Source organism: Geotrypetes seraphini, chromosome 19, assembly GCF_902459505.1.
Source record: "Geotrypetes seraphini chromosome 19, aGeoSer1.1, whole genome shotgun sequence".
NCBI lineage: Eukaryota > Metazoa > Chordata > Amphibia > Gymnophiona > Dermophiidae > Geotrypetes > Geotrypetes seraphini.
This window is the reverse complement of record NC_047102.1, coordinates 22,506,160-22,518,522: the sequence shown is the minus strand read 5'-3', so window position 1 is coordinate 22,518,522 and position 12,363 is coordinate 22,506,160. Positions and strand designations below refer to the sequence as shown.

At 44.5% G+C, this 12,363-nt stretch overlaps 1 protein-coding gene across 1 annotated transcript in view; it reads left to right on the top strand.

Moving 5' to 3' along the window:
- LOC117352352 (receptor-type tyrosine-protein phosphatase beta-like) overlaps positions 1-12,363 on the top strand; it is a 450,002-nt gene that overhangs the window by 387,732 nt on the left and 49,907 nt on the right. Inside the window, exon 30 of the mRNA XM_033928784.1 lies at positions 2,638-2,728. Coding sequence (XP_033784675.1) covers positions 2,638-2,728 — 91 coding nt within the window. The remainder of the gene's footprint in view (positions 1-2,637; positions 2,729-12,363) is intronic.

Genomic DNA, 12,363 nt, shown 5'->3' with positions numbered 1-12,363 from the left:
AGATTTAGATGGGGAGTATGGTTTCAACAATTTAAAAAGAGTTCCTGGTTTTCCAGTATTCAAAACTTTAAAAACAATTAAAATCAACTTGAACCAAACCCGATAATATATCGACAACCAATGTTCGCTCACACCTTGCTAGGTTGACCTCATTCTCAGTTGTTGCACCCTACCTCTAGAATGATATCTCTATATACTTATGTACTGAACTCTCATTTCAAAAATTCAAGGCCATCCTCAAAGCTTACTTTTTCAGCAAAGCATTTGTCTCTAAATAACATAGTATAAATCTTCTTTCTGCCTGCTGTCCTGCATAGCATATGTATTCCCTTATGTCTCCCTACCTTTTGTTTATTTTAAGATAAGTAGAGTTTTATCTGCTATTCATCTCTTGGAATTATTATTAAAGCTCTATGTCAGTGGTGCCCAATATGTCGATCGCGATCGACCAGTCGATCACTCAGGAAACTCCAGTCGATTGCGGAGCCATGCAGTTTCCCTTCTCTTTTTTTCCCCTCCTGACCGGCGCCTAATTAATCCGCCTCTTGAAGAACGCCGGCCAATCAGTGCTGGCAGGGCGGGGTTAGAAGGTCGGTGGGGAATGGAGCTTAGCACCCTACTACAGGAGACAGAAGCGCCTGTTGTGGTAAGAGCCGAGGACTTAGTGCTACCCGATTCGAATAGATTCACATCGGGTGAATTGATATGATTTAAACCCCCCCCCCCGCCCCAAAAAAAAAAAAAAATCAGCCTCCCAGTTCAGTGATTGACTCTCCCTCCTTGACCCCTAAAGCAGGATTGGCAGCGCTGCCTCTTGCTGGCTGGCCGCCACCGCTCCTGCTTTAGAGGGCGAGGGGGGAAGATCAGTCGGGAAGTGCTGTGGTGTCTGGCTTTCTTCCTGGCCTCCCGCGCATCCCTTTATCTAATTCCAGCAGGGAGCAGCCTGTCGAGAGGATCGCCGGTACTTTAGCGATCCTTGCAAGTTGCCATAGGCCTCAGGAGCTGTCTTCCCTCTGCCGCGATCCTGCCTCTGACTCAGAGGAGGGGTGGGATCGCAGCAGAGGGAAGACAGCTCCTGAGGCCTATGGCAATCTGCAAGGATCTTTAAAGTACCGGCGACCCTCTCTGCAGGCTGCTCCCTGTTGGAATTAGGTAAATGGATGTGCGGGAGGTCAGGGAGGAACATGCAGGCCTTCCGGGGGGGGGGGGGGATAGTCCTTCGGAGGGGGGACAGGCATTCAGGGGTGGTGGTGCAGGCCTTTGGGGGGACAGAGAGGCCTTCAGAGGACAGGCAGGCCTTTAGGGGTGGGGTGCAGACCTTCAGAGGGGACAGTGCAGGCCTTCAAGGGGGGGGATAGGCCTTCGGGGGAGGAGGGCCTTGGTGTAGAAGTAGAGGGAGGGAGGGAAGGGGGGTTCAAAGAGACGTGCATATGCTGGACTTTGGGGGGAAGAAATAATAGGTCTAAAAACAGAGGAGAGGGAGAGAGATGGTGGACAATGAGATTTAGGGAGGAAAGGAACAGAAAGGGAAGAAGTTGGAAACAAGGGATGGTGTGGAGGGGAGCATAGAGATACTGGATAGGAGGGTAGTTGGGAATAGAAAGGGAGAGATGGTGGACTCTGGGGTGGTGGGGAAGGAGGGAGAGATGCTTAGTGAAAGGGTAGTTGAGAAAAGGTGTCTCTGTGGATGGAGATGAAAAAAAGGAAAGATGCCAGACTTCCGGGGAGGGAAGGGAAACGGAAGAGGAGGACAGAGATGGAAGGTGGATGATTAGCACGGAGAAAGAAGAAAACAAATGGGCAGCGAGTTATCAGAAGTCAACCAGAGCCTGGGACCAAAATGATTTGAACAATGATCAGACAACAAAGGTAGGAAAAATGATTTTATTTTCAATTTAGTGATCAAAATGTGGCCGTTTTGAGAATTTATATCTGTACTATAGTCCCCTTTTACTAAACCGCAATAGCAGTTTTTAGCGCAGGGAGCCTATGAGCATCGAGAGCAGTGCAGGGCATTCAGTGCAGCTCCCTGCGCTAAAAAACACTATTGCGATTTGGTAAAAAGGGAGGGGGTATATTTGTCTATTTTTGTATAGTTGTTACTGAGGTGACATTGCATAAAGTCATTTGCCTTGATCTCTTTGAAAAAAAAACCCAGAATATAAATAATAATTAACATTTTCTCTGTGTACAGTGTGCTTTGTGTTTTTTAAAATTTTATTGTTGGTAGATCATTTTGACTTGGTCATTTTAAAAGTAGCTCGCAAGCCCAAAAAGTGTGGGCACCCCTGCTCTATATAATTCAATTTTACCTATTTCTTCCAGTTCCTTATTCATTTCTATTTGATTCGGTAAACCGCCTAGATATTTTTTATTATTATTTGTGGTCTATTAAATAAAGCTGAACTGTGCTCCAGAGTGTCCTAATTGTGAGATCATTAAGGAACTGATCTTTGAGAAACGTTCGCTTGCTAAGGTGTTACAAACAGCACAGTATCAATGAAAAGTTTATTCTTGTTCTTAATTTCTGGCTTGTTTATGAAACAGTACCAGTCATATTGCTTGTAAGCAAATTATTTTTCTGTTTTGCTTATGACATGTAGCATTTGTAATTATTTACATATGTCTCGTTTTCAGTGGGTGCTATTGCTGGAGCTACTGTTGTATCTCTATTGGGAGCAGCTGTTGTACTAATTGCAGCAGGTCTCTTAATAAGAAGAAAAAGAAGGTAATGCATAATGGCTACTTACAAAAATAATGATAATTATGTCATTGTGTGTAGCACATCACAGACAATATTGACTGATTTTAACCCCATTAACATTGTTCCAGCACATGCACCTGGGAATCGCAGAGAGATCAGTGTAAAATGTAGGCTGCTCAAGTAGAGCAGTTTTCTAGCAAATTTCTGCTACTACTACTAATCATTTCTCTAGCGCTACTAGATGTACGCAGTAGAGAATGACATGGTGACAAAATTTATCACTGTTCCCACCCCCGTGGATAACCGTAGGAATCCATCTCCAAGTCATTCTTTAAGGAGAGAAGAATCGGAATATGAATGGGCAAGCCTTGCATTGAAGAATGATGGTGTAGAAGGACTGAGGTTGACATAATAATAATAATAATTTTATTTCTTATATACCGGCCAACCAGAAGATCTGGGCGGTTCACAACAACAGAACTGAGGCATATCAGTGAAGATGCAAGATACAGTAGGAATCAGTAGAATTCAATACAATAAAATACAACATGATACAATGTAGAGTGATACAAAGCAAAGTCATCGCATAAATTTACCAAACAGGTAGGTTTTCAGTGATTTTCTAAACTCATAGTAAGATTGGGAGTGGGCAATCAGAGAACACATCTAAGAGTTCATTCTCCCCGCTTGAAAGACTAGAGTTCTGTCTAAAAAACTTTTAAAACGGCAGGTCTTCGGAGTAGGGTACATGAACATGCCCGCGTTTCTTATGTTCTTGCTTGATGTGAATAGATTTAATTGGGAAGATAAGTATGATGGTAGTAATCCAAAGAGTGCTTTATAGCAAAAGCAGCTGAATTTAAAAATTACTCTAGCTTCAAAAGGGAGCAAATGGAGTTGCATGTAAAAAGGGGTTTTATGGTCAAACTTTTTCAGTCCAAAGATCAAACGTACAGCAGCATTTTGAACCAGGTAAAGTCTCTGCAGTGTTTTCTTGGTTAACCTTAGATATGTGATATTACAATAATCTAAGGTGGATAGGATGGTGGATTGAACTAGTATCCTAAAGGACACCATGTCAAAATATTTTTTTAAAGTTCTTAGTTTCCATAAATAGTGAAGCATTTTTTAGTCAGTTGGTCTGTGTGTTTCTCGAACGTTAAGTGTCGGTCTATAGTTATTCCCAGGATTTTGATATAACTTGCTATTTCAAATTTTTGGCCATTAAGTTGGATGGAAATATATCTGAGTTTATCAGATATATTTCCATCCATATTTCATATTTCCAGAGAAAACTAGGAAGATCTTAGTTTTCTCAGGGTTGAGTTTCAGTTTTGACTGCAACATCCATTGTTCTATTTTTCCCAGGATATTTGAGATTAGGTTGTTTAGTTCTGTTGAGAATGATTGGCGTGGTATTAGTATAGTGATATCATCAGCATATATGTAGAATGTCACATTTTGACTTTGTAATAAATTAGCCTAAGGCAGTGTTTTTCAACCGCTGTTCCGCGGCACACTAGTGTGCCGCGAGATGTTGCCTGGTGTGCCGTACGGTCAGGGCCGCCATCAGGGCAGTACCACCAGTCTAGGGAGAGGGGCGGTCCGCCCCACGTGAACAGGAGAGAGCTGGACGGGGGACCCGCGGAATTCAATACATCTCGAGCCGCGAGGCTCGTCTTCTGTTCCTGCCTGCCCTGCAGCTAACATATAGCCGATCGCAAGCGTTCCCCGATGTCAGCGCTGACGTCGGAGGGAGGGCTTAAGCAAAGCCTGCCCTCCGACGTCAGCGCTGACGTCGGAGAATACTTCCGTTCGGCTATTTGTGCGCGGCAGGGCAGGCAGGAAGCAGAAGACAAGCCTCGCGGCTTGAGCTTTGTTTTGCTGAGAAAGTTGCAAAAATGGGCTGGGAGGCAAACACGGAACACAAAAGGGGGGAGGGAGTGCGTTTTGGACACAAGGCATGAACTTGGGAGAGAGGAAGGGAGGGAAAGAGATGCTGAGGTGGGGGAGGGAATGCGTTTTTGGACACAGAAGGCATGGACTTGGGAGAGAGGAAGGGAGGGAAAGAGATGCTGAGGTGGGGGAGGGAATGCGTTTTTGGACACAGAAGAAATGGACTTGGGAGAGAGGAAGGGAGGGAAAGAGATGCTGAGGTGGGGGAGGGAATGCGTTTTTGGACACAGAAGAAATGGACTTGGGAGAGAGGAAGGGAGGGAAAGAGATGCTGAGATGGGGGAGGGAATGAGTGTTTGGACACAGAAGGCATGGACTTTGGAGAGAGGAAGGGAGGGAAAGAGATGGTTGTGTACACAAAAGGAGAATTTTTGGTCATAGGGAGGGAGTGAGGTACAGATAGTGGCATACCAGGGTGGGGGGGGGCGGACTGCCCCACCCCGGGTTTACGTCCCAAGGGGGTGCACAGCTGGCCACCCTCCAGTGTTGTCCCTAGGCCAGCAAACTGCGGCTCTTTAGCCACTTGAGTGCCACCGCCGCCAACGGTGTTGTTGGCGGTGGCAGCATTATAAAATACTTTCTTTGTGTTTATTTGATTCCTATTCAAGAGAATTACTTTATATATAGTCAATATAGGCACAGAGTTAAATTTTTTAACATTTTCTAATGGTGGTGTGCCTCGTGATTTTTTTCATGAAACAAGTGTGCCTTTGCCCAAAAAAGGTTGAAAAACACTGGCCTAAGGGACTAAGTATATGTTGAACAGTGTTGGTGAAAGTGGAGAGCCTTGTCCATAGAGAAGAGTATTTACCTGCACTATATGTTTGATAAGATCTGTTTTTCAGGAAACCCTGGAACCATTTATGTACATTACCCGTGATTCCAATTGAATTCAAGCAGCCCATCATTAGATCATGATCTACCAGATCGAAGGCACTACTCAGACCCAGTTGGAGGATCAGGGCACTGGTACCTAAGCTAAATAGGTTGTTAGGTTGATTAATTAGTGAAGCTAGTATGGTTTCTGTACTGTAACCTGAAAGGAATCCAGATTGTGAATTGTGCAAGATATTAAATTTTTGTAAGTATTTGACCAGTTCGTCATTGGCTAATCCTTCAAGTACTTTAGTGAATAACGGAATATTGGCTACTGGTCTGTAATTTTTAGCACATGTAATGGAGTCCTTCGGGTTTTTTAGATAGGTGTGACTATGATTTGTCCTAGTTACTGCCCAAATCGTCCTTCATGCAATTGGAAAGTGACCCATTTGAAGAGGTTTGCTCTGAAAGAAAAAGGTACGTTGCTTGGGCAGATATCTAACCGATAGTGCTTTTTCGTATATTTAGAGAATAATTTGCCGAAAAAGTTCTAGTCGGGGGTGGCAAATTGGATCCAGATCATGTCTGCTCTAATATCATCTGTTGGTCTAATTAAATTCGGCATGTCATTAGTTGGGCCTCCAAAATTGGCTCATAGAGTGCTAATTTTGGTTTTGAAAAAGTCTACCAGTGTATCAGCAGTTGGGGAGCAATTCATGATTGTTAGTTTTTTGGAATCAACTTCAAATAGAGTATTGACCAGTTTAAACAATTCTTTACTGTTGGTTTTTACCTCGCCAATTGTTTGCAGGTAGTGTTTACTTCGTTTTTCTGTGATCATAGTTTTGTAGTCTCTAACCTTTGCTCTCCATTTGATCTTGTCTTTGTCCTTACCAGATTTAATCCAGACTTTTTCCATTTTTTGTAGTTCTTTTTTTAGATCCATTAATTCCTTATCATACCAGATATTGACTGGTCTATCTTTTCTGGAATATGTTATTTTGGGCGCTATGGTGTCTAGAATTTATTCACTGAGGTTGTTCCAGTCATTTAAGAAGTTTATTTCTGGTCCTTGGATTTTAGTTCGTAATGTGACCAGAATTCTGTTTCGTTTACCTTACCTCTGCTAATGATACTTGTCCTTTCAATCTTTTTATTATCTTTACTAGTCTTTAAGCCTGTTACATTAACGGGTGCTAGAATATGTATGTATGTATGTGTGTATTTCTTTCTTTCTCTCTCTCTCTCTCCTTAGCCTGTTTCTGTATTTCTTTCTTTCTGTCTTTCTTTTTCCTTGGCGGTCCACCACCACCCCTTGCCTGCTCCCCCTGTCCATTCTCCCTTCCTTTTTCTTCCCCTGTGTCCACCACCACCCCTTATCCAGCAGCAGCCCTTTTCCCTTTGTTTTAACTCCATCCTGTCCATCAGCACCTCTTCCTCTGTCCAGCAGTACCTCTTTTCTGTTCCCCCTGTCCAGCAGTACCTCTTTTCTGTTCCCCCTGTCCAGCAGTAGGCCTCCCTTCCTTTCCCCCCGTCCATCAGCACCTCTTCCCCTGTCCAGCAGTACCTCTTTTCTGTTCCCCCTGTCCAGCAGTAGGCCTCCCTTCCTTTCCCCCCCCCGTCCATCAGCACCTCTTCCCAAGTCCAGCAGCAACCCTTACCTCCACCGACATCTGCCTAAAGCTGCCGCGGCCTGCAGGCACCGACAGCCTCTGCAGCCTGCTCCCACTTCTTCCTCGCCGTCCGTCCATCCCACCCCCCCCCCACCCCCAGGGAAGCTTTGTTTCCGGCTTCGGCAGCCTCCTGTCTGTGGGCCGGCCGCCCGCGCCACAGCTCCTCTCTCGATCCCCGCCTGGTGCGGTTTGAGAGAGGAGCCGCGGCGGGTGGGTGAGGAGGGTGAGAAGATCCTGGCAGGTGCGCCTGTGCCCTCCCTCCCCCTCCGAATCAGCGGCAGACTGCAAACCGCCAAATGCGCCGAAGACGACCGCTGAGAAAGCTTCACAGTCACGCGCCTTCAGCCCCCGCATGCGCCCTGAGGTTTAGAATGTTGCCACAGAAGCACAGCTCAGGGCGCCAGCGCTCACGAATTTTCAAGAGCGCATGCGCCTCTAGCATTTTATTATTATTGATAACTCAGTTTATTAGATTTTTCTTGCCACTTTAGTTTGAAATTACATAAACGGTGATCAGACCAAGCCGTATCACTCCATGATACTTCAATAAGATTGATTTTTGTGTTAAGGTGAGGTTTGGAGGAGAAGGTCACCAGATCTAAGTGGTGACCTCTTTGGTGTGTATTTTCTTGACTTGGTGGAGAAATCTAGGTAAGTTACATTACATTACATTACATTACATTACATTACATTAGGGATTTCTATTCCGCCATTACCTTGCGGTTCAAGGCGGATTACAAAAGGTTAATTTAAAAAAACAGAGTTACAATGATTAGCTAGAGAGGTAAGTTGTAGATCTTATAAACATTTAACGGGTTGTTGAGGGTGAGGTGGTTTGTAAAAGAATTAATAGGTGGTCATAGTGGAGGTTCTTTTGTTATTATTAGTGCGGTAATGGGTAGATCAAATGTCAGTTTTAGAATTACTAAGAGGTCGTGATGTTATTGCTGCTTCAGGAATTTCTTGAAAAGTATGGTTTTTATTTCTTTTCTGAACGTCCTATAGTCTGGGGTGGTCATCAGAAGGTTGGAGATCTGGTTGTCCAGTCTTGCTGCTCGAGTGGCTAGGAGGCCGTCGTGTAGTTTTGTTCTTTTTACTTCCTTGATTGGGGGGGGTATGAATGGGGAGTGCTTTTTTCTGTGTCTGGTAGTGGGTGCTTGGATGAGGCGATTGTTCAAGTATGATGGGCTGTCTCCGTGTAGGGTTTTAAATAATATGCAGTAGAATTTGAATTGGATTCTTTCTTGGATTGGAAGCCAATGTGAGTTGATGAAGGCTTCAGTGATGTGGTCATGTTTTCTCAATGAGTAGATGAGTCTCAAAGCTGTATTTTGGATTGTTTGGAGTTGTCTAATCGTAGTTACAGGGCAAGGAAGGAAGAGGATGTTGCAGTAGTCCAATATACCTAGTATTAGGGATTGTACTATAAGTTGGAATTGTGTTCTTTCAAAGAATTTTCGGACTTGTCTCAGATTTCTCATGATTGCGAATGATTTCTGAATTGTTTTATTTATTTGCGGTTGCATAGTGCAGCATCTGTCTATGGTCATGCCAAGTAGTTTTATGGTGGTTTGGATGGGATATTTGATTGCGTTTATATCTAAGTTGGTTGTGGTTTGGACTTTGTCATTTTCGAGAAGGATGAATTTGGTTTTGTCTTGGTTGAGTTTAAGTTTGTGATTTTTCATCCAGGTTGTGACTGTTTCAAGTGTTTGGTGAAGTTTGTCTGTCATGGTAGGTTTAGAATGATCGTATGGGATGAGGATGGTGATGTCATCAGCATAACTATAGGTGGTTATGCCTAGATTGTCCAGATGCGTTCCTAGAGAAGCAGTGTAGAGATTGAAGAGGGTAGGGGATAGTGGAGATCCTTGTGGTACGCCGCAGGGGTTTGACCAGGATTCTGACTTTTCTTTGTTTGATTTTACACTGTAGGTTCTGAGTTTTAGGAATCCTTCAAACCAAGAGTATACTTTATCTGAGATGCCTATTGCGTCTAAGATCTGTAGAAGGATGTTGTGATCCACTAAGTCGAATGCCGCAGTTAGGTCCAGTTGTATGAGAAGCATTTTTTTCCCTGTACTAAGGTGTTGTCTGACGGTATCCATAAGTTAGGAAAGAGAATAGATCTTTAACATCTGATTAGAATGTCATCTAGTGATCTTTGTGACGATCTGCAGACACTAAAGAATGACACGGGATGATTAGAACATAAGACCATAAGCATTGCCATATTTGGACAGACCAAAGGGCCATCAAGTCTAGTATCCTGTTTCCAACAGAGGCCAACCTAGGTCCAAAGTACCTAGCAGGAGCCCAAATAGTAGCAACATTCCAGAGCTGAGGTTGTGATGCAATAATGCCTCATTCCACCAGTGCCTATGAGCCAACCTCATAAGAACATAAGAGTTGCCGCTGCTCGGTCAGACAGGTGGTCCATCCTGCCCAGCTGTCCGCTGATGCGGCGGTCCCCAGGTCAAAGACCAGTGCTCTGAGTCCAGCCTCACCTGTATACGTCCCAGTTTAGCAGGAACTTGTCCAGCTTATTCTTGAAACCCTGGAGGGTGTATTCCCCTACAACAGCCTCCGGAAAAGCGTTCCAGCTCTCCACCACTCTCTGGATGAAGAAGAACTTCCTTAGGTTTGTACGGAATCTATCACCTTTCAACTTTAGAGAGTGCCCTCTCATTCTCCCTACCTTGGAGAGTGTGAACAGTCTGTCTTTATCTACTAAGTCAATTCCCTTCAGTATTTTGAATGTTTCAATTATGTCTCCTTTCAGTCTTCTCTTTTCAAGGGAGAAGAGGCCCAGTTTCTCCAATCTCTCACTATACAGCAACTCCTCCAGCCTCTTAACCATTTTAGTCGCTCTTCTCTGGACCCTTTCGAGTAGTACCGTGTCCTTCTTCATGTACGGCGACCAGTGCTGGATGCAGTACTCCAGGAGAGAGTGCACCATGGCCCGGTACAGCAGCATTATAATCTTCTCCGATCTGTTCGTGATCCCCTTCTTTATCATTCCTAGCATTCTGTTCGTCCTTTTTGCCGCCAACGCACATTATGCAGACGGCTTCATCGACTTCTCAATTAGAACTCCCAAGTCTCTTTCCTGGAAGGTCTCTCCAAGTATCACCCCGGACATCTTGTATTCGTGCATGAGATTCTTGTTACCGACATGCATCACTTTGCACTTATCCACGTTGAACCTCATTTGCCATCTCGATGCCCATTTTTCGAGCTTGATTATGTCTCTTTCGCAATCCCCCTGCGTCTCACTACTCTGAATAACTTCGTATCATCCACAAATTTAATCACGTCACTCGTACCAATGTTCAGATCATTTATAAAGATGTTGAAGAGCACGGGTCCAAGCACTGAGCCATGCGGCACCCACTGGCGGCACTCTTCCAGTCCAAGTATTGTACATTTACCCCCGCTCTCTGTTTCCTATGCTCCAGCCAGTTTTTAATCCATATGAGTATCTCACCCTCGATTCCATGGCTTGCAATTTTACGAAGTACTCGTTCATGTGGAACCTTGTTGAACGCCTTCTGAAAATCCAGATATATAATGTCAACCGGGTCGCCCTTGTCTATCCACTTGTTTACTCCCTCGTAGAAGTGCAGCAAGTTCATCAGGCAAGATCTGCCTTTGCTGAAACCGTGCCGGCTGATCCTCATTAAACCGTGTCCGTCATTGTGATCAATGATGCGGTTCTTTATCAGCACCTCTACCATCTTTCACCAGTCTGTAGTTTCCTGGAACTCCCCTTGAACCCCATAACATTCGCCACCTTCCAGTCCTCCGGAATCTTTCCCGATTTGATCGACAGATTGGCTGTTAGCTGAAGCAGTTCAGCTATAGTCCCTTTCAGTTCCTTGACGACCCTTGGATAGATGCCATCCAGTCCCGGGGATTTATCGCTCTTAAGTCTAGACTGACCGTCAACCCTGTCAGTTTCCTGTCTTTGTTTCCAGCATATAGTCTGATGCTGTGTATATCCTCTTCGGTAAATACAGACTCAGAAAATGTGTTCAGTTTGTCTGTGATTTCTTTGTCTTCCTTTAGTACTCCCTTTATTCCATGGTCATCCAGCAGTCCCACCACTTCCTTCGTGGGTCGTTTCCCTTTAATATATCGAAAGAACGGCTTGAAGTTTTTTGCCTCCTTGGCTATGTTTTCCTCATAGTCTCTTTTGGCCCCTTTTACCGCCTTATGGAACCTGCATTGATGTTGTCTGTGTTTATTCCTGTTTTCGTCCGTTTTTGACCTTTTCCATTCCTTAAACAAAGTTTTCTTGTCTCGGATCGCTTCCTTCATCTCTACAGTGATTCTATGCTGGTTCTTTGTTCTTTTTCCTCTTGGATCCTTTTTTGCGCCTCTGTGACTGCGTCCTTAAAAAGGGACCAAGCTTGCTCTAGCGTTTTTACAGTGCTTATCCTCTAATCAATCTTCTTCCCCACCATCAGTCTCATCCCTTCGTAATTCCCTTTGCGACAGTTCTCCGCTGTGGCCGTCGTTCTGGACCGATGTTTCTCCCCTGCGTCCAGGTCGAAGCGGATCATGTTGTGATCACTGCTTCCCAGCGTCCCTTCTACTTCTACACCATTTAGAATTAAGTCCAGAATTGCATTTCCTCTTGTATTTTCTTTTACAAGTTGTTCCAGGAAGCAATTGCCTACAGCATCCAGGAACTTGGTCTCCCTAGCGCAGCCGGAGGTGCCTAGGTTCCAGTCTATCCCCGGATAGTTGAAGTCACCCATGATAATTGCGTTGCCTCCCTTGCAATTACGTTTAATCTCGTCCGTCATCTCTCCATCAATTTCTTCGGACTGCCCTGGGGGTCGGTAGTAGATGCCAATCTTTGTTTCCAGTCCATTTGTTCCCAGTATTTTGACCCATAGAGACTCTAACTTATCCGTCAGTCATGGTGTGTTCTCTCCAGTAGATTCAATTCCCTCTTTGACATATATGGCAATGCCCCCACCTTTTTGAGCCACTTTATCTCTGCGGTATAATTTGTAACACAGTATCCCAGATGTTTTTCTCAGTCCACCATGTTTCCTCATCAGTGATGTCACAATGGCTTCATTATCCTATACTTGGCTCAAATAAGACTTAGAGTATGAATAGGCCCAGCCACTGACCCTCAAGCCTTGCATTGAAGAATGCTAGTGTAGAAGGACTGAGGTTGAGATAGACACTAAAGAG